The following is a 23,229-nucleotide window of genomic DNA, read 5'->3' on the forward strand; positions in this document are numbered from 1 at the left end:
AATAAATATTTTTGAATGAATAAATATTATTATAGATAAGGAACAGAGGACTTTCCTTAATGTCAGAATTTATCAGTGGCAGAGCTGAGGTTAAATGAAGATATTCTGTCTTTCTCTTGCTTGGTCATTCTGCTACCCACGTTTCATCTTGCCAAAGCAGTGGTTACTATTCTCTTAAGATTAAGGATCAAATAATAGCCATCATTCTTTGAATACCTACCTTGAGCCCTCTGCAGTGAATATCTTTCATTTTTATCTGCCTATCATACCTTCCCCCTTTTTGTGGTATCAGCCCTCAGATTTTGCTTTGACAGCTCCCCCTCCCTGTATCAGGGGGAATGTGGGTCACAATGCCTTGCCCTCTCCTGGCCAAGGTGTGCCTCAGAAACCCAAGCTTAGCCAAGCAGATGCCCTTTCCCTGGAAGAGGAATCTTGAGTGGACTTGCAAAGACTAGAGGGGGTCTGTGCTCCCTGGGTCCCTATACCTGCTTCTAAGACCAGATCCTTACCTTTTCCTTTATGTCTGTGAGTTATCTTTTTACTTCCAATATATACCATTTTTCTTAAGCAGCCTTTAAATTTCTGTTGCTTGCAACAAAAAACTCTGATACCATCTTTAACTGTCACAGCAAGCCTACGCTGTAGGTTTTATCACCATCCCCATGGTACAGAAGAGAGGAGCAAGGTTCAGGGATGTGAAGGGATTAGTTCCAGGTTACCCAATGTTATACATTATGTTGGCTGCATAATGGACCAATCCCCAGACTCTGTGAATGTATATATATATATTCCCTTATATGGCAAAAGAGGCTTTGTAGATGTGATTAAATGAATGGTCTTGAGATTATCCTGGATTATCACAGGTGGGCCCAGTGATATAATCACAAGGGTCCTTATGAGAGGGAGGCAGAGGGTCACGAGCCCTCCAGGATGGAGGTAGTCTCCAGATACCAGAAAAGGCAAGAAACAAATATTCCCCTAAAGTCTCCAAAAGGAACCAGCCTTGTCAACACTCAGACTTGAGCCTTGTGAAACTGATTTTGGACTTCTAGCCTCCAGAACTATAAGAGAATAGATCTGTGTTGTTTTAAGCCACCATGGTTGTGGTAATTTGTTAAACGGCACAGGAAACTAGTATTCCAACTAATAAATGGCAGAGCTAAGACTGGAGCCCAGATGTGTCTGCCATGCTGCCTGACACAGGCTCCCCGAGCTCGTTCCCAAAGAGCCACCTAAAAACAACAGGAAGAAGGGGAGGAAGCAGTACAGTGTGCCCCAGAGAAAGGGCCACCCACACAAAAACCTCCAGCAGAAGGAGGCACTCAGAGGATTTATGCACCCCAGCGTGTCCTGAATTCAGGAAACAGGTCTCTTTCCTTCCTGTCTACAGACGAAAGTTAACATAAAGAGCAAAGACGATTTATTATCCTCACGAGACTCCGGCCTTTCGAATTACTGAGACAGAAATCTTCTATAAGACAAAATGGATTTAAAGGATATTTCTCCTTGCAACAGGGCATGACAGCAAATTTTCTGCCAGGCTACCATCCAACTCTGATCTTTAGTGCAGGACGCATGCCATTTCCTGTGCCGTTTTGAAGGCACAAGCGTTTTGGGTCCCACTGTCAAGCTCAGTGCAGAAAATCTGACTGCTGGCACTTGTCCTCAAACGGCACAGTGACACTTCTATTCTCACCTCAGGTTTTGGTCATAAGATACCTTTCACTGACCTGAAAGTATCGTGGATTTTTCTTTTCTCTTCTTTTATCTAATGGTAGAACTTAGCTGAAAAGACATTTTGCCCAAAACAACCTTTTCTTTTCTCTTCTAAAACACAATCTTTGTTTCATTGAAGGTCTCAGTTTTAATGATGTCTTTCATGAGCCTTCTCCCCTGGGACACGGGACCAGATAGGCAGCAGTGCACTTTTGTTTCTTGTGTTTATTCAGTGATTTATTTTTGCAAACAAATTGGATGAATACTTTTTGGTCAAAATAAAAAACTAAATGTTTCCTGTCCTGAATATGATAGCAAATAATTTCACTGTTTCTGATTGGCTGGTTAAGTCAGGACTATACACAACAAAAGAGGACAGTGCTGGATTCATAAACAGGAGTAAGGCCAACAGGAGATATGAGTAATCCACTGCTGCGGAAAGGTGGGGAAGAAGAACCCCTCTTTAAGCTCTGATTAGAACATGTGCAGATTATATTATTGCTCTAAACTATCACTCCTTTACCTATAAGAGAATCATGCGTCCCTGCTCTTTGTCATTTGCATGTGGTTTCTGCCTGCGGGTGGTGTCAACTTCCCCCCTAGTACCGATATTGAGCTTGGCCATGGGCCTTGTATTGAGCAATGAAGTGTGAGCAGAAGTACTGTTTGCATGGGTTGGCTATTGCTCGTCCCTCTCTGCTGTGAGACTGAGGAATGGTGATGCTCCTCCCTCCTGGGTCCCAGAATGAGAAGAGACATGGAGCAGAGCCAGAGGTGACACACAGCCAACATTAAACAGGGTGAAGTATAAATCTTTGTTGTTATAAGGCATTGAGATTTAAGAGTTGTTTGTTACTGCAGCAAAACCTAGGGAAAGCTGACTAACACAGTATACTGGAGGGCAGTGGGTAAGTATCATGTAGGAAAACATCAGGGCTCTTTCATTGGCAAGTATCATCCACCCAACTCAAACTGGTGTAAGCAAAAAAAGAAAAAATGTATTTATTGAAAAAGAAAAAAAGGTATTTATTGGTTCACTTAACTAATAGGGGTAGAACTGGCTAACATGCCTAACATGGTGAGATAGAGAGATTCAAAACAATGCCATAGGGACTCAGGCTCTGGCCACCTCTCAGTTCTGCTTTTATCCCAGGCACAATCTCTTTAGAGGATTGCCCTCAGCAGCTCAAGGCTTATAACCTCAAAATTCTAGAGGAAAAGACAGAAAAGTTTTCCTGGTTACTTCTTGAAAAATCTTGGGGTTATCTTGGATTTAACCAATTTGGAAGCAAGCACGGTGGTAGGGGGATTCACTGCTCTGATTGGCCAGGCCTGGGTCACATACTCAGCCCAGAGCCAGAGGTGGAATCAGCTCACTTTCTGCTTGAACAGGAAATGGGAGAGGGGTGATCCTTCCAAAAACATAGGGTGTACTGTAACCAGAAGAAGGGGGAAATCAGTGCAGGGCTGGAAAAAACATAAATGTCTAATACAGAAAGCAAGAAAATGGAATAAAAGGAAATAGAATAAATACCTTTCATTTTGCAATTGTTTTTAAAGTAACTCTATAGACAATATGAAAGCTACAAAATAATATAGAGGAGAAAATAAAAGCCATGTTCCTGCCATTTGGAGTGAAACATCCTTTTGAAAGACCTTAGAGCTAGAGTTATTTAATTCTATGATGATCCTTGATTTAAAACCTTTCCTTTTCACTGTGTAGTTTATTTAACAAATATGTATATTTTATATATGATAAATCTTAATTATTTTTATAAACCTAACGGAATTTTTTAAGGGTTATCCATGTTTATATAAAATAGCTACATAAAAATGCATTTCTTAAAAAAAGAGTCATGGAAAAGAAATGGGTAGCTGAGAAGGGATGGGCAGAGTGAAGAGTATGTGAAATTATGGGGACCTGTGGGAGAAGGACCCATCATTTATGTGATAAGCAATCGGCAGCTGCCCACGGCAAATGATCGCAACCTACCAGCTGTGATCTGATAATATGATGACATCGAGCATCAAAGACAGCTGGACCTGGTAGAACTTGTTTTACTAAGAACATTAAAATAAACCTAAACTCTTATTTTGGATGACTCCCCAGGCTGGTAGATAAGATTATTTGAGGCAATAAATGCTAGTACGCATAATATACAAAGGAGTGGCATCTGACACAGGAGCTGACTCTAAAATGAGCACATAAGATGAAACTCACATTTAGCCAAAATTTCCCCTTGACACACCTTAAATTACCCATATAAAGACACAGCATCTTTCAACGGTCTCAGGTAGCCAGTTTTTCTCCCAGTCTTAGTACAGATCACTCTAAGTACCCGGTGATAGGCGAGGCAGAAGAGTGAAGTAATTCATTATGCTCTTACCAGCTCGGACCCTGGAGCCAGACTGCCTGGTTCAAATCCTGAGCTTGCTGTTTACTAGCTTGTGACCTTGGGCAAAAAACTTACACCTCTGTGCCTCAGCTCTTTCTCTGAGATACGGCTATGGCCAGCACAGCTATAACCCACAGACTATCCAGTGTTCCCTCACATATCTCAGCCTCCCTTGCAGTTGTTTTGGGGCCAGGCTCTGTGAGAAGAGGTGAGAAGGTTAAGAACTAGGGTGCCGGGCTTCCCTGGTGGCGCAGTGGTTGAGAGTCTGCCTGCCGATGCAGGAGACGCGGGCTCGTGCCCCGGTCCGGGAAGATCCCACATGCCGCGGAGCGTCTGTGCCTGTGGGCCATGGCTGCTAAGCCTGCGCGTCCAGAGCCTGTGCTCCGCAACAGGAGAGGCCACAGCAGTTGAGAGGCCCACGTACCGCAAAAAAAAAAAAAAAAAAAAAAATGACATGTTCCAAATAGCTATAATTTATAAGAAGGCTGTCCAACCTGTATCAGTCTTTGTATAAGAAATCAGCTGTTATTGAGTATTTTGCTATTGCTTGTAACTGCAGCCTAGTCTAGGCTAGCTTAACACAATGGGGAAATAATAGTTCCTACTTTGTAGGGTTATTATGGGAGTTAAATTAGGTAATATTTATAAATTGTTCAGAACACTACCTGAGTAAACACTATATAAATGCTTGGTTGGTAGGTAGGTAGGTAGGTAGGTCATGCAGGTAGACAGAGACAGACAGACGGAAACAGTTCCCTTATGGGCCGCTCATGTTGTGACTGTCACATAAAACTGAAGACAATTAAGGAAAGAGCTGAGTCATGTGACCCATTTTATGCTTCACCTCCAGTGTACAATTCAGGGGGAATTGCCTGCATTTAAAAAAATTTTATTTCTCTCTCTCTCTTTCTCTTTCTTCTTTCCCCCAAGAGCACAACATTGAACTAGCATAAATAAGTCCATATACACAGCAATCCAACTATATACAAAATCTGTCTGTTGGGCTTCCCTGGTGGTGCAGTGGTTAAGAATCCGCCTGCCAATGAAGGGGATATGGCTTCAAGCCCTGGTCCAGGAAGATCACACGTGCCGCGGAGCAACGAAGCCCGTGCGCCACAACTACTGAGCCTGCGCTCTAGAGCCATGAGCCACAACTACTGAGCCCATGTGCTACAACTACTGAAGACCGTGCCCCTAGAGCCTGTGCTCCGCAACGAGAAGCCACCGCAATGAGAAGCCCACGCACCGCAACGAAGAGCAGCCCCCGCTCGCCGCAACTAGAGAAAGCCCGCGTGCAGCAATGAAGACCCAACGCAGCCAAAAATAAATAAATAAAATAAATTTTAAAAAAAACAAAACTTTCTGTTCGTGAAGACAAGGACCATGTTTGTGTCATGGTTCCACGGCACGTAGTAGGCATCCAGTAAATGGCAGCCAGCCAGTTTATGATTATGTCTGCTCCATGATTTTAGAGCACATTTAAGCAAGTAATAAATATTAGCTGAATAGATGAACAAATAAATTAAAAATAACTCCCTTTAATAGCTGAAACACACCCATCTGTATATGTATCAGTAGTGGGAAAAAAATGTATTCCCTTAAAACTGGCACCATAATTCCTCTTAGGTAAAGAACTAGCTTTGTTTAGATGAAAGACCATTTCACAGATGGAAAAACTGAGGCTCTGAGAGCTTGAGTCATCTGTGCTGAGCCACACAGCTGGAAGGAGTAGAGCGTGGTTTAGCATGCAGAGCTGTGATTCCAGAGCCCAGGTTCCTAACCCCTACACTGCACTACCTTCACTTTGACGTCCAGGGCATTCTTACACCTCCCTTGACAGCTCCGGGATTTGACTTGTGTCATCTTCTTCAACCCACCCCCACAAGCCTCTCAGATACTTCATTATTCATACTGATGACACCTCCAACACCATGGCCTCGAGTCCATGTGATTCCATGACCCCCTTCTTCCTTCGTGACAGTCACATCTTAGAACGGGTTGTCCCTGAAAGACTGTCACATCTCATCTTCCCAAAGTCCTGATCTCATCATAGCCTTCTCTGTCCTTTCATCTTTCCCACCCACTCACTTCTACTTATATTGTATTTTGCCCTTATGTGAGACTATGACTTGGGTTATTGGTGTCCATCTAGAACAGGGCTCAGCAAACTAGAGCCCATGGGTCAAATCCGGCCCATCACCTACCGCTGCAAGTAGAGCGGTACTGGAACACAGCCACGGCCCTTTGTCACGTGTTGTCTATGGACAACTATGGAGTTGAGTAGTTGCAACAGAGACCGCACGTGTCCTGCCAAGCCTAAAAGATTTACTGCGCTGACCCGACCTAGAAAGCCATTTCCTTGTTCCCCAGGAGCTCTGAGGTTACTGGAGCCGTGTCCTTAGGGCAAGCCCACGGCTCTGGTCATATTAATCCTCCTCATTGCCACTGGGGAGAATTGGGTTTGGCACTGGAGTGGGGCGGGGAGGGAGAATGAGGCTGATGTGAGGGCACTGGCTGGTGAGCTGTGCCGGTTCAGAGCCGGGTCTCAACCAGGGTAACACAGACGTCCCCAGCACCGTGAGGCTTCTCACTTGGGCCCACACCTGTCACTCTCCCCGCCACACCCCAGGGCCCTTTTCCTTCCATGTCATTTGAGCCTCTCAGCATCATGTGAAAACTCAGTCTCCTCCACTGCCTGTCACTCCAGCCATCACCCACGGAGAACAGCCCACAGCCCCCCCAGTTCACCTCCAGTCAACAGATTCCTCCTTGCTCACAGCCTATCCGCTATTCAATCAGCTGGTCATGAGGAGCTTTGAAACATCTTACTGTTTCTCTTCCTTTTAATGTTTTATTATGGAAAATTTCAAAGATATAAAAAAGTAGGCAGAAAAAAAATGAACCCAGTTCACCATCCAGCTTCATTTATACTGTTCTCCATGTCAGTCACTCAATGTAACTTCCCCCAACCTTATCCACTGACATTATATGATTTCATATTTCATTCATAAATATTTCAGCATGTTTCTCTAAAAAGCAGTAACTTTTTATTGTGAATATGAAATCATTATCAAACCTTAAATAAAATAACAATAATGCTTTCTATCATCAATTATTTACTAGGTGTTCAAATTTCCAGTTGCCTCCTAATTTTTCTTTTTAGTCTGTTTCTTTGAATCAGGATCCAGATAAGATCCATTGAAATTTCAGAAACTGTATGGACCTACCATCCCCATTTTAGTGCTTCCGAGTTTGGTTCTGTTTCTTACTTCCAGTGTGAACACGTAATGTAGTGTTTCTGTCTCTTTCTGAAAATTGGTTGTTAAATCATTAACACAATTCAGAAAATATAGTAATTTATGAGAAAAATGTAAGACATCATTCTTAGAAAAGTTAACAATGCTTTTCCATGTACTTAAGATCCTGTAGGGGAACAAAATTTGCCGCCCAAAATGTCTCTTTGCCATGTGGATTATCTCAAACTGAAAACGATCAAGGCCCAAAAGACTCAGGAAGAAACTTTGACCTTCCTCCTAACTGCCTAAAAAGAATTTAGATGGAAGGCCTGTGCCTGGAATAGAGTTATCACTAGAGATATCGGCAAAGAATGTGGGTTGGGTGTGGTGGGGAAACTTAGACATCAGAGTCCACTCTCTGTCCCACTGTCTCCACAGGGCCCCTCCAATATTTATTTACCAAACATTTGCTTTTCCATCTTCATGGCAATTGCCTTCCTCCCCTTTGAAGTCTCAGGTCCCTACCCCTAACATCCTCTGTTGTCTTTAACTGCTGATGGTATTTAAGGTGAGGGTTTCAGACATTTTGGTGAGTTACTCAGTTCTTCTGGGCCTCTCCCATGTATACAGGTTATTAAACTTTTGTTTGATTTTCTCCTGTTAATCTGTCTCAGGTCAATTTGATCGTTATACCGTCCAGAAGAACCTAGAAGGGTAGAGGGAAATTTCTCGCTCTCAGACAATCCTCTGGGCCTAGTCTAGACCTTTTACTATATTAGCTTTGCCAGTTTTCAACACTGATTTTACCCAACCACCTGTTTCCTCCACCTCTTTTCCAGGGTTGCTGGAAATAATCTCATAAGCAGGCTGTTTATATGCATCACAAATTCAGGCCATCAGCTGGGCCATCCCTACTCATCCCTAGTTGATTCCCTATCGGTTTCACCACAGCAGCTGTTGCAGCCTCCTCCCCTCCCCCACAAGTCTCCAGAACCTGGGCCTCCTTCTCGGCAGATACCTTCACATCCACACGAACGACCAGAATGTCAGTGCCCACCGTGAACTTTCTCAGCTCTTCTCCCTTCCCCCTCAGATTTCCTCTCACTTTTCCTTCTGGATTCAATCAGAAGTTCTCAACCAGGGGAAATTTTTCTGTCTCCCCACATTTGCCAGTATCTGGAGACATTCTTGATGGTGAGGACCACAGGGGGTGCTACTAGCATGTGGAGTGGGGGAAGGCTGGAGATGCTGTGAAACATCCTACAGGCCAGCCCCTCACAACAAAGAATTACCGGGTGATAGCTGTCAGTAGGCTTGGGGAAACGTGGGTTAGAGATGGTCTCTTGGCTCCTGCCCTACCTGCCTCTCTGCCCTCCCTGTTCAAGAGCATTCTCGAGAAGGATATGGCACCTGAGTTCTTGCCTCTTCAAGACCAAATCTGGGCACCAACCAGCTTGGCCACTGGCCCAACCTGACTGGCTCCACAGGCCAGCGGTGGAGTGGGGCATAGATGGTCTTGTGCATCCCCATTTCCCTTTAATGCTTTATTAACATCTGTTTTACAACACTCACTAGAGAAACTACAGCTACTTGTGAACACATCTCTCTCATTCCAAGGCTCAGAGCCATATTTTACTCATCTCTGTTTTCTCCACAGCACCAAGCTCTTTGCATTGCATTTGGCAGATGTGCAATAAATATTTATTGCATCAAATTAGATTGGTATCATTTACATTTTTATCATGCTCGGGGCATCTCTTTGAAAGGTAATGGAAGCACAGAACACAAATGCCAGTTAAAGCAAGAGCTTTTGTGTTTTTGTTCTTGTGGAGTCCAACGGAAATGCCTGCTATTGCTACTTTGCAGTATACTTACATGAGCTGCCAGCGGAAGTTAGCAACTATTTTAAATTAAGGTATTTTTACGATAAATGACTAGAGATTTGAGAGAACTCTTACTTAGAGAAACTCTCTTATTTTTAAGACTCTTCTTCATTGTTTTTTTTAAAAATATTTATTTATTTACTTACTTGTTTGGTTGCATCAGGTCTTAGTTGCGGCAGGTGGGCTCCTTAGTTGTGGTTCCAGAGCTCCTTTATTGTGGCTTGTGAACTCTTAGTTGCAGCATGCATGTGGGATCTAGTTCGCAGAACAGGGATCGAACCCAGGCCCCCTGCATTGGGAGTGCAGAGTCTTAACCACTGCACCACCAGGGAAGTCCCTTCATTGGTTATTGTAAGTGGGAAAATGTTTCATTTTCAACCTGGAGAAATATGCTAATCTTTCACTTATTAATCATTTATAATCTATAAATTATAGGCTTTCCATGTTCTTTTCTTTTTCTTTTTTTTTTTTTTGCGATACACGGGCATCTCACTGCTGTGGTCTCTCCCGTTGCGGAGCACAGGCTCCGGACGCGCAGGCTCAGCGGCCATGGCTCACGGGCCCACCTGCTCCGCGGCACGTGGGATCCTCCCGGACCGGGGCACGAACCGGCGTCCCCTGCATCAGCAGGCGGACTCCCAACCACTGCGCCACCAGGGAAGCCCGGCTTTCCATTTTCACAGTGGACAAAATTAGGCAGAGTCTTAGAAGCTTAATAAGAAGCAAAATTTTCTAATATCGTTCTCTTTCCAATGTATAGGTAGTCTCAGACTTTTAAAAACTGGTTAATACCTGAATTCTTTTAAACTCTCAAAATTGAGAAAGTAAGCCAAGGGTCTATTCAACTTGGCATTCCCCAGAAGGGCAGATTTAAGCAAAAGATGTAACATTTGAGGGCTAAGGGTCTAATTTCATTTTTTTCTACTCTGTTTAATATGGGATTTTATAAAACTTACTTAATTTCCTAGTGTCTCAGTTTCCTGACACTGTTCTTGCAAAGGGCTGGTGTGAAAATATTTTCAAAGAAATAAGTTAAATATTATTTTCTCTAAATTGAGTTGTCTTTCTTCCACTTATGGCTTAAAATTGTGGATCACTGCTTAAACGTCATCCTCCAGGGACTTCCCTGGTGGTCCAGTGGCTAAGACTCCACGCTCCCAATGCAAGGGGCCTTGGTTCGATCCCTGGTCAGGGAACTCAATCCCGTATGCCATAACTAAAGATCCTACACATGGCAACAAAAATCCTGCATGCTGCAACTAAAGATCCCAAACATGGCAACAAAGGTCCTGCAAGCCACAACTAAAGATCCGGCACACAGCAACAAAGATCCTACGTGCCACAACTAAGAACCGGCACAGCCAAATAAATAAATACTAAAAAAAAAAGTCATCCTCCAAGTGAGGTCTTTCCTGACCACCCTGTATAAAATTAAGGCCCGTCAATACTCTATATTCTCCCCTCTCTGCTTTATTTTTCTCTATAGCACTTACTGGCTTATTGTCTGCCATCCCCCACCAGAATATAAGCTCCATTAAGTCAGGAGTTTTGGCTACTTTGTTCACTGTTTTATCTCCAGCACCTAGAATGATGTTTGGCACACAGTAGTTCTCAATAAACATTTACCGTACGAATGAACAAATTATGCAAATCTAGAAATGTCATATGCTATAAAGCTATCAAAGGCATGAATTAGATGTAATTGAATCAACATGGCTAGATCTCAAAAGCATGTATTTCAGTCAAATAAAAGCAAGTTGCAGGATAATGCATAAATTTCCTCATCTCCAAAATAGGGCTGGTAATAGCATTGTTATGAGGATCAAGGTAGTTCATTAGCGTTAAATGCTGAGACCCGTGATACAAGCACTCAATAAATGTTAGTGGTCATCATTATTATTGCTGTATCACTGATGATGAACAGTTCACATAAAGTAATATTACTAATTTTGTATGATATAATCTAATTTTATATAATTAAGTAATTTTAAGACTACGGAAGGATGCAGTATAGACCAAGCTGATTAATTCTGTGAGGAGAGAAAACTCAGATTAGAATGACGGTCAAAGAGAGTATTAACCTCATCTGTCATGTTCTAATATTTTAAATGTAAATGATGCATATAACTACAAAGTAATATTTAGAAAAGTTTAGTCGTATTTCCTGAGACATAAGGACCTTTAGGGCTAGGAGGAGAGGAAGAGAGAATGGAGAGATGAATTACTTAGGGTAAGAAAATTTTTTAAGTTTTCTATTTTATTTCTGAAGTGCTTCTTGAATAATCACGGCATGGATAGGATGCCCTTAGCCTAGAATAAAAATAACCAGAGAAAAGAGCCACATACACAACTGATCCAGGGTCCTGGATGGATTACATGAGTTAGTTCTCATAGATTGGAGGAAACTATCATTAACACAATCTTCAAGTTAGGAATAAATTATTCAAAGCCTTGTGTCATTACTTACTGCAGTTTCAGCCACTCTTCCACAAATGGAATGGAGAAGAATTCTGTGAATGTCTCCCCTATCCTCTTTGGATTTTGACTGGTCACGATGCCATATGTTTTGATTAACAAGAAAACAATAAGCAAGAATTCAAGTCAATTGTTGCTATTCTGCTGGCAAATTAACACTATTGAACCCTTAGGGTCATGGAATATTCAAAGATGTGAAAAACTTACTTGTATAACCATTCGGTCAGAAAATCACAGGCAATGAATTTGGTTCTTTTCCTCTAAAGAGAGAAGAGAGAATTAAATTATATTCTTTGCCCCCATGTTTAAGTTGGACAAAGGAGGAGGGGTTAATTGATTGCTTGTGTTAGATGAAATATGCATAAGTCCTTGGTGAGGTTTATAAGCACACCAACAAACAATAACTCAGGCAATGTAAAGAATTTTGACAACATTTCGCTAGTCATCTTGGGTAAGCATATATTCTGACAATATTAGCAGGGACTAATAAAAGACAATGCACATAGTAGGAGGCTTATTACATGCATTTTGGATTTATCTCAGAAGGATTTCTTTAAATCTAGACCTTGATTCAGAGTAAGTATATTTATTCCTTTCCCCCAGTCCACTCAGATCCTCAGAATAGCAGTACTTCGGGTCTGGGTGCCATTGGCCAGTGCATTGACTCTGCCAGCTGCCCACCCATCAGCCCCTCTCCACTTCATCCTTATTACCAGAAACCTGATGACAATCAGTCCAGGGGAAAAACATTTCCCAGCCTCCCATGTAGCAAGGGACAACCATATGACATAGTTCTGCTGTTTGAGATAGAAATGGACATGTCCCATGGATTTCTGAGAAAGTGCTACTTTCTTGATTTCTGCTGCCCTTTTCTTTGAAGTTTCCTTCTACTTCTTTCAGTCTGGAACACAGATGTGGGGCTGGAAGTGGAGCAGCACCTACCAGCCAAGAGGCCAAAAGCAGGGGGTTAGAAGGAACCTGGGCCTTTAATGACTTCTTTAAGCCACTGTACCAGTTTGTGGCTGACCTACTCTGGATATCCTGATACGTAAGGAAAGATAAACTCCATCTGGATTATTGGCACTGTTCTTGAGTTTTCACAACATGAAGCTGAATGCAGTTCCTAGGTGATAGATAGCTAGTAAGCCACAGGGAGAGAACGTCCTAGAGTAATGGGGGATGAGGCTTGCAGAACAGCAATGGAGAGGAGCACTGGGTATCCTGCCTCCTAGTCCCATTTAAAGTGTCTTGTAACCCAAACAGAACCAGTTAACTCCTTTTAGAAGATTGTTATGGGACTTCCCTGGTGATGCAGTGGTTAAGAATCACCTGCCAATGCAGGGGACACGGGTTCGAGCCCTGGTCCGGGAAGATCCCACATGCCGTGGAGCAACTAAGCCCATGTGCCACGACTACTGAGCCTGCGCTCTAGAGCCGGCAAGCCACAACTACTGAGTCTGTGTGCCATAACTACTGAAGCCCACACGCCTAGAGCCCGTGCTCCACAACAAGAGAAGCCACCGCGATGAGAAGCCCGTGCACGGCAGCGAAGAGCAGCCCCTGCCTTCCGCAACTAGAGAAAGCCCGTGCGCAGCAACGAAGACCCAAGGCAGCTAAATAAATAAATAAATATTGTTAAAATAGCAGGGGCTAAGAACCAGTCGTTGGTTAGTTACCATGTGAAGAGATCCTTCCCAGGAATGAAGGCAAGACAGACTGCTGGAAGTTCTCCTTGCCCCCCAGGTGCACCCTTTTCCACCACACTCTGCGCCTTAGGAGGCTGATCTTATGGTTCGTATCAACCGGGCTCGTTTACTCTGTTGTTGGGTCCAGCCACTGGGAGGTACCAGCAGGAGATCCGAGAGAGGGAAGAGAGAAAGGCAGGGTATAATGGGTTGAGCTGTGTCTCCTCCCGGCCCCTTTGCCCCAAATTCATATTCTCCCACACTTCAGAAAGTGACCTTATTTGGAAATTGGATCATAATTAGTTAAGCCCAGCCACTCCTGAAGTACACAACAACTCCAGCGAGAGTGAACAAATTTAGGGTTCTATTAGTAAGGAAGAAGAGTAGACCACCAATGGCAGATTCCTAACGACATTGTGCTAGACCCTGGATCCAGCTATGCCTAAAGCCAAAATCCCCTGAACCTTTCATGAGCCAATATATTTCCTTTTTTTACTCAGCCAGTTTGTGTTGTTTATTGCTTGCAACAGTAAGAGTTTTAGTTACTATTCCTTTCTTCTCCCATTGGCTAACTCCATTTGCCTTTCAAGATGCCTCTTGGGGGCTTCCCTGGTGGCCCAGTGGTTAAGAATCTGCCTGCCAATGCAGGGTACACAGGTTGGAGCCCTGGCCCAGGAAGATCCCACATGCCACGGAGCAACTAAGCCCGTGCACTACAACTACTGAGCCTGCGCTCCAGAGACTGTGCACCACAACTACTGAAGCCCGCACGCCTAGGACCTGTGCTCTGCAACAAGAGAAGCCACCGCAGTGAGAAGCCCGCCCTCTGCAACTAGAGAAAGCCCACTCGCAGCAACCAAGATACAACACAGCCAAAAATAAAATAATTAAAAAAAAAAAAAAGATGCCTCTTGGAAGCCTTTCTGAGCATTCTTACCCTCTTCAGTTTAGAGTAAGCGCCTCCCACCACCGCCAGTTCTGTGTGTCCCTCTGTCATAGCACCTCAGGTGTAACTGTAACCTAACTGCCAGCCCACATGCCCATTTCCTCTATCAAACTATAAATTCTCTGAGGACAGGGGGTGTGTCTTCTTTTTCTTTATGTTCCCAGTGCTTGAGTGCCTGGCAAAGAGTAGGTGATCAATGAGTGGTGAGTAAGTGAATGAATGACCTCACCGTTCAACTCTCAAGCAAAAAAGCAAGAAGGAACTCATGCACAAGAATTCTGACATTTATAAGTAGGCATTGCTAATAAATTCTGGACAATTTCTCTTCACTTTCTTCCCCTAATGTTTTATTTATTAGGGGAAATATTTTCTTCTTCTTTTTTTCTTTTTCCCCCTTTACTTTGAAATAGCCAAATTAGCTTTATAAGCTTAAATAAGGTTAAAAAGATGGTTGTAAAATTGATTCTCACCAAAAAGGAAAGTGCCACTTAAGATTTTTCACTGAAAGCTTTATTATAGCTGTTAGTAAATAAAATACTGGTGCCTGATTTGCTGGAGATGCAGTCTTTTACCTCACTGCTGATAGCCTTTTATTAAAAAATTGAAATACTGCTGGCCATGGTAATAAAATTAAATGTACTAGACCATGTAATGGGGTCTTCTAAGTCTGCATTGCAAGAGTAAGATTCCCCTTGAAAAGCTATCTTTAACCAAAATAAGAAAATACTTGTACAACAATGCAAATATGTATCTAGCATGAATCGCCATCTAATAATTTAAACAATCCTGCAGCTGTAGGAGAGCAGTGTCTCTCTCTCTCTCCTTACAAAAGATGCATTGTTCCCTTAGCATTCATTGCACCGTTTGGTGGTAAAGATTCCTTCTATGAAGGGAATGCAGCTTGACTTACTCTATTAAATAGACTTTTAAAATAGCCAAATGGTCTGATGTATGAAGGTCATGTAGACAGATTTAATCATTTTGATGCAAAGAAATAAAATTGAAGAAATTGTGTTTTCCTTCTGTCCTGGGCAAGTGTGGACGTGCTGTGCATACTCAGACACACAGAACAGTGGCGATATTGTTCAGCTGTTGTTTAGTTTAAAAATTATCTGCTGGGAGCTGAAAGAGAGAAGGGAAAGCAAATGAAAAGTTGTGGTGAGTGAGGAGATAAGAGAGGAAGTAATAGAGAGAAAATTAAAGAGTGAGATTAAGAAAGTGTGGGCACTGGGGTTTATGTAATGTGGCCAAATACACAGAGTTCATGATTGTTAACGGGTAAAAATGCCCAAGTTTGGGTAAGCAGGGTGATCAGTTAAGGCAACCTTATACGAGGTTAAAAAACAATTTTTAAAAAATCCAGAATTAAAAGGAAAAAGACTAAGCGTCAAGGGATAAGGCATCATCATGAATCTGCACCTCTGTTGTGCATCCAAGAAAACAAGCTGGGTGCACAGCAGGATGAGTTGATAGACTGGTGGACAGATAATGACGAAGCAAATAAAGCGAAACAGTAACCATGAAACCTAGGTGGTAAACATGTGGGTGTTTACTCTGAAATTCTTCCAGCTCTTCTACATGTTGGAAAAAAGTTTATAATAAAACTGAGGGCAGGAGAACAAATCATAAAAGACTCAAACCCCAAAGAGAGAAAGGGCAGAAATCAGACAGTATTTTGTACCAATTTTTATGTTGAATACACGTATAGGAGGCAGACTGGAGGACTGAAGATGGGAAAGAGGAACAACCCACATTAAAAAGCCACTGATGCTCTTCCAGTAACTAATGTAATTTCACCCCACCAAGGTCAAAAGCACAGGCTGTGAGCTTAGTGAAGCATGGCTGGCTATAGCACGGTGTTGGTTGAGGCTCTTTGGGTCTGCAAGGGAGAGAAAGCTGCTCGGGTTACCTTGGTTACTGGGCTTTTTTCAAAAGTGCGTTTAGGCTAGACTTTGCTGTAACAAACACCCCCCAAATCTGAGAAGCTTATGTCATCGATGGTTTCTCCCTCGTGTTACACGAACATTTCCACCAGCGTGGCTCTCCGCTCCATGCGATCTTTGCTCTGGGCCTCAGGCTGACAGGGCAGCCTCTCTCTGAAATGTTGCTGGTTGTCATGGCAAATGACACGGATATGGCGAAGTATTCTTTGACTCTTAAAGTACATTTTAAATGACACGTCCATTCATTCCACTGACCAAAGCAGTGACGTGGTCAAGCTTCCCTTAGGGAGAGGCCACAAATATTTTTGAACAATAATATAACCTAGCACAGGGGTTACTGTAAAGGTAGAAGGAATGTGAGAATTCCTCTTACCAGGGGCAGAGCCAGGTCTCGGGAAGAAGCGGACCAGTGTCCACAGCTGTCCAGGCATGGGACAGGTTAGCCAGAGTCGTCCACCAGTAGCTTGGTGACCCAGCAACAGCTCTGCTCCTAGCTGTACACGGAACTCAGCTTTTTGGCCGTGGCTTCTTTCTCAACTTGCTGCTGCTTTCTCTGCTGCTCTCTCCTAACTGGTTCTTTCTCCTGCTGTCTCTGCTTTGAGGTCTGCTGACTCATGGTTTTTCAAGCTTTCTCCTGTCTCTGGTGTTTCTCCCCTTCTACCCACACTATGATCTGCCCTTTCTCTCTGTTGTCTGACATCCTCACGCCCCAGACAGGAGAATCTGATTGGGCTGGTTAGACACTACCCAGGATGGACCATCCCTGTTGGGCAGAGCAATGCCGGACCATTTCCCAGCCACTTGCCATCCCTGAGAGGCTGCCCATAGGGCCTGAGACTTATTCCTGGCTCAGTCACTTGTGGCCAGAGTGATGGGGACATGGACAAAGCAGGGACAAGGGCCTGCAGTTATGGCTGTGGGCATGGCACCCACTTAGAATGTCATGGCCTCCTTTCCCACATAGATATTCCCCATAAGAAACTTCCAGATACCCGAGACCACGCACCTCCCACCCAAATATGACAAAAGTGAACAGTAACTATAATCCTAGGAACGAGCACACACATGGACGATAACCAGATGCCAAAATGCTTATCACAGAAAACTTCAAACGGGTTCATTTTTTTCACCACTGCATTAGAATTTCATTAGTGAAAAATAATACTTCTCAAAAGAAGTCAAAAATATGGACTTGTAACACAAAATGTTGACCAAGACTTCCAGCATGAGCCACGTGGCCATTTCTAAAAGTGTTTTTGGTTTAAAAAAGTAACATTAAAGTAATTCTACCACACCTTTCCTGCAAGAATCTATTTTTTCCACTCCTTAGAAATTTGTTTCAAACAAAAGCTGATGGTACTTCTCATTTCCCTTATTAGTCAAGGACAGGAAATGGAGTTTCTTCCCTCACTGACCAGAGCCCTTGCACTTTTAAAAAGATATTCAGGTATTTTATTTTTTTAAAATACTAGAATAAATGACTATTACATGGGCAAGGAATATAAAAAGAAAAAAAAGGTTTTGTTTTACTGAATTATTCATAGTAGAAAATTTTAATGCCATGAGATCATCAAAGGACTTATCAGGAGTTAGAAATAGTTTCCTGATACCAACTGTTGTTTACAAAACTCTTCACTGTAATGGAATTTGATGAGCAACCAAAGGCGAAAGGGAAAATTTTACATTGCATGGGATAGGATGGGGAAAGAGGTGGAAAGTCTTATCACCCCTATCCAGACTCTGCATTTAATCTGTATGTAAAGCTGAGATAAGGTTTATTTTCAGCCATCATTTTATTCATGTATAAAACTCTTGATTTCTTTCCAAATTAAGCAAGGTACACTGTTCCGGTTTGGCCTTGTTCAGTAAACATTTACTGAGGACCTGCTATGTGCCAGGCCCCATGCTAAATGCTAGAGATGACGAAATGAGTAGGGCATGGCCCACTGTGGTTATTAGTTCAATGCCCAGCAACCACCCCCAAGCTGGGTAGTAGCTGTGATGAGTATAGTGGATAAACCCCATCTCTAGCTCCAGGTGTGAACCCTGATAAGGCAGTCAAGATGATCCCACCTCACCTGCCACCTACACGGAAACCAATCTGGTCCACATTCATCCTGACCAAAGGGATTCACTGACTCAGGATGGACACGTAATTAATTTCAGAGTGATAAGATGTGGGAGGAGATGTGCTGGGGCTTCTGGGAAACCATTTCATTTGCTTTTCTGAAAGAGCTTGAGCATTCTCTCCTTCTGGCTGAGGCAAAACCTAGGACAGTGGCCATTGCTGTGTTACTGTTTTGAGGGAAGCCAGCTTAAGGATAAAGCTGACTCTATAAGAGGCCAAGCAGAGAGACAGAAGAAAACCAGGTTTTCTATTATATCACTGAGCACCTGAATCAAACCAATCCCGAAGCCTTCCTTCTTTATCTCAGAAACTTCTAGTTTCTAGCTCCCTGAGCCAGTAAATCCCCTTTATTATTTAAGCCACTTTCCTGCTAGTTGAAACATAATGAACTGTAGCCAAGATAGCTGCCCAGTATCCCTTCTGCCTTCTTCTGGTAACAGTGCCCTGAGTTCCTACTGGGGTCCACCCTTCCCAACTCTAAAGCTGTGTGCCTTGGGTAAGACTCCTTCCATTTGCCTAACAGCCCACTAAATGCCCCTAGTTCCAAGGATTGATTCCAAAGTAGGTCATTGACCTGAGCCAGTTGGATTAGAGAGGAACTCTGGGAGAGACTTTCTCTTCCTCTGCTATCCTTGAGCCTTACGAAATGGGGGATGGTGCCACAGGGGAGGGACCATTTGAGGGTGGAGCCAAGCCAGAGCAAACAGAATCGAGAGACAGAGGGGAAACGAAGTCCTGAAGACATCACTGGGCCCCCAGATCAAGCTGTAAAGGAAGATCTCCCCATGGGCCTCTTGTCTTCATAAATAAACAAACAAAAAATCCTTTTCTACTTAAGTCAGTTAGAATGGGGCTTTCTGTCACTTGCAGGACCTGCCTCAAGGAGTTAACACCAGCAAATATGGGAATGTTAGCTCTGCATACTTAACACATCCAGCTGAAACAAACTCTTGAGTTCATACTACTTTTTACTGCTAACAATAAACCTCACATCAAAAACCGCTTACAGTAAAAATCATTAACTTTATACTCTGAGTGCCCAAAATATATTCAGAGATGCATTGGAAAGAATTTCCAAGTGAAGTTTATCACAGCCACTAAGCCAGCTATGCTTAATATAGCAGTCCAATTAAGTTCTAATTAAGTTCTGATCTCTTGTGTTTCAATTAAGCTAATCTAAAGGCATGGCTGAATGTCAGGGGATCGGTTAAGAACATCAAGCCAACTGTAATGTCTAGTCTTTATAATGATATTTATGTGTCTCAAACTTAATTTACTCCAGTGGAATACAACCCAGTACATGAGAGAACAGGAATGGTATTATAACCTTTAATCAACCATCTAAAGAGACTGCTGTATGTCTATCTTAACAATTGCACAGTTGATTTCCTGCCTTAAAACCTTTTCCCCCTTCCAACTCACATAGACTCTGGCAGCCCAGGGGCACCAGGGAAGGCAGCTATCACTATAAATGGAAGATCAGGAAGGTCAAGGTCAACAGAGACTCTGTAAGTCTGCAAGTCTGTAAGTCTGTAACTCTGCAAGTCTTCGTGAAAATTCAGCTCCCACGAAAACTCCTATGTCAGTATTGAAATTACTTGCAAAACTAGCTTCACAGTCATGTCTCCAAGAGACCAAAGGGTCTGGAACATTCCCTTCAAGGTATGCCCTCTGCTTAGAGAAGATGGAGAAGACGTGTCAGGGCCTGTGTAAAAGGAAGCTTCTGGCAGAGGCTCTGATGGTATGTCTGTCCTGATCCATCTCACGATTCCTGCCTGAAACTGGATTTATTCTTTCTTTCACTGTCAACCTGGACCCACCTCTCCTCTCTCTGGTTTTTCACTTGCTGACATTTGCCTCTCTGAGTCCCTTCTTCAAACACAATTCTTAATAACAAGAGCTACCCCTTACTGAGCTAAATGCTGTACTCACATCATCTCATTCAATCCTCCAACAGCTGTGGGGAGGTGGATACTATGATTATCACCCTCCCATTTAACAGATAAGAAAACTGAGGCTCACAGAGTTTAAGGAATCTCCCCAGGGGCCCAGAGGGGGATTCAGGGCCCCTGTCCTGCCAGAGCGCCCACCTTTCTCAGCCTAATCTTCACCACCCAAACCCCATGTGGCCAGATTCAGCCCACATCTTCCTTACACACTGCCCTTATTTCCAGTCTTCTGTTCCAGGTCTAAGGAACTTTTTTCCAATTTAATTTTGTTCTTATTTTATTGCTACTTTTCACCATAGCTGTGCCAGTCCCTGAGCTAAATGGTTTAAATACATTATCTTATTTAATTCTCATAAATTCCCTATGTGAAGCAATTATTGTTATCATTATTTCCATTTTACAGGGGAGGAAACTGAGGCTTAGGAAGGTTAAGGCTACAAGGTCACAATGCTAGCAAGGTCCAAGGCCACATATCTAGGAGGAGGTAGAGCTGGGCCTTAAATTCAGGTGAGCATGGCCCAAAACTCCATGCTGAGCTTCCCTTAGACAGCCTCCCAGTAGCTGACAACAGCAGCTACTACTGTAAAAATCTGGATAGTTCCAGGACTTCAGAACCAGGGTCAGCAAACATTTTCTGAAAGGGTCAGATAGTAAATATTTTAGGCTTGTGTCCCAGCTCTTCAGCTTTGCCACTATAGTACGAAAGTGGCCACAGACAATATGGAAAGCAATGGGTGTGACTGTGTTCCAGTAAAACTTCACTTACAAAAACAGATGGCGGACCCCAAGGGCCAGAGTTTGCAGCCCTGTGCTTCAAAACATTATCAGTAACAGATAGATACTCTTTCAAGTGGAAGCATGGAAAAATCCATAGTTCTTGGTTTCTGACACAGAGGTCTGACTTCAAGAAAGCTGTTTCACCTCTTCTTTCTATTTTCTGGATAACCCTTTATTCTAAGGGATTAACAGTTTAAACATCCTTTAGGTCTAAGACTAGTTTATGACTTGGGTTTTCTCTTCCTAAAAAGTAGCAGGAGAAATGCAGCTCTCTATACAACCAAGAAGTTCAATGACTTATTTTAAGATATGTTCTTGTAAAAAACCAATCAATTGAATCTTATTTTCCTTCGTTTTAAAAAATGGCTTCTATCCGTTAGACATAAATTCTCAAGAGAAATCTGGGATACTTGCTGACTGTCTTCCTTCCTTCCTTCCTTTCTACTTTCTTTCCTTCCATCCTTCCTTCTGACTAACTGTGATTCTAGCATCTCTTTAACACTTGGCGGTCTCTTCATATTGCATTGTCAGGCTCTGAGCTCACCATAATTTCTGAAGTTATGTTTAGATTTTTACAAATAAATATCATTTCTTTAAGGCACTAGTATTTTAAGGATGAGGTAAGTCCATCCTTGGCCATGTGTAATATCCAGAAAGTAGTAACAAGGATACCACCTTCCATTCATTCAAGCAACAGTTGGTCACCCAGAAGGGGCCATGGGGGAATGACATTCCTTTCACAGACTGGCTATTTTCCAAGATAATGTTAATAGTGTCAACAACAGTTACATGTAATGAATGCCTTACAAGTGTCAGGCACTCTTTTAAATTTTACTTAACTCATTTATCCTCACAACAACTACATATTATTAGGTTCTTATGATTATTCCCACTTTACAGATTAGGAAATAGGGGCACAGAAAGGCTAAATACCTTCCCCCAAAGTCATTTAAGAGTAAATGGAGGGCTTCCCTGGTGGCGCAGTGGTTAAGAATCCGTCTGCCAATGCAGGGGACACGGGTTTGAGCCCTGGTCCGGGAAGATCCCACATGCCGCGTGGCAGCTAAGCCCGTGCGCCACTGCTACTGAGACTGCATGCCTAGAGCCCATGCTCCGCAACGAGAAGCCACCACAATGAGAAGCCCGTGCACCGCAACGAAGAGTAGCTCCCGCTTGCCGCAACTAGAGAAAGCCCGCGTGCAACAAAGAAGACCCAACACAGCCAAAAATTAAAAAATAAAATAAAATTAAAAAAAAGAGTAAATGAAAAAGAATTTGAACCTGGTTGGACTCCAGAGCTGGCTCCTTCACACATTACCTAATGTAATCCTCAGTCATCCTGTCTGTGGTTTACAAATGAGGAGAGGAGGAAGTTGTAGGCAAGTAACTTCCCTGAAGATACTAGGCTAGAGACAGAAGTCAAACCTGCCACCTGCTGCCAAATCCATTTTATTTCTAATGCAGTGTAAGAGGTAAAGTGCAAAAAAGGGCCATTCTCCACCCCTCCCTGTATACATGTCTTCCCACCAAGAGATGGACTCTATTTCTCACTCCTTGAATCTGGGCTGGCCTCATGCCTTGCTTTAGCCAATGTGACACAGCAAAAGTGACACTGTACCAGTTCCAAGCCTCAGGTTCAAGAGCCTTGAGGACTTCTACTTAAATTCTTGCAACGCTGTCCATCTGTCATGTGAGCAATCCAGGGTTAAACTGATGGAGGATGAGAGACCAAGTGGAACAGAGATGATCCATCCCAACTGACGCCATCTTAGACCAGCCAGCACCCAGCCTACCTGGTAGCTGACCACAAACACACAAACAAACCCAGCCAAGGCCAGAAGAACCTCCCAGCTGAGCCCAGTCCAAATTGCTGACTTGCAGAACAGTGAGCTAAATAAATTGTTGTTTTAAGACACTAGCTTTTGAGGTAGTTTGTTATGTAGCAAAAAGTTAACTGATGCCAGAGTATAAAAAATGAAATGCAATTTATGGCCAAATGGTAACATCCTCCCTATCAAGTGGCCAGTCAAGACTGCTACCATAGCCACCCGGCACAGAACCATACCCCTGAAGGCAAGAGAACAAAGCTTTAGAG

The 23,229-nt window shown here is 43.0% G+C and overlaps 1 protein-coding gene across 1 annotated transcript in view; it reads right to left on the reverse strand.

Annotated features, from left to right (window-relative positions):
- The window catches only part of IQCK (IQ motif containing K), a 128,927-nt gene that overhangs the window by 77,857 nt on the left and 27,841 nt on the right, over positions 1 to 23,229 (reverse strand). The window contains exons 5-6 of the mRNA XM_089896084.1: positions 11,914 to 11,966; positions 11,699 to 11,776 (exon numbers count right to left, since the gene is read on the reverse strand). Coding sequence (XP_089752210.1) covers positions 11,699 to 11,776; positions 11,914 to 11,966 — 131 coding nt within the window. The remainder of the gene's footprint in view (positions 1 to 11,698; positions 11,777 to 11,913; positions 11,967 to 23,229) is intronic.

Source organism: Delphinapterus leucas, chromosome 15 (assembly GCF_059928025.1).
Source record: "Delphinapterus leucas isolate spDelLeu-1000000601 "Yukka" chromosome 15, BTC_Dleu_Yukka2, whole genome shotgun sequence".
In the NCBI taxonomy this organism is placed as follows: Eukaryota; Metazoa; Chordata; class Mammalia; order Artiodactyla; family Monodontidae; genus Delphinapterus; species Delphinapterus leucas.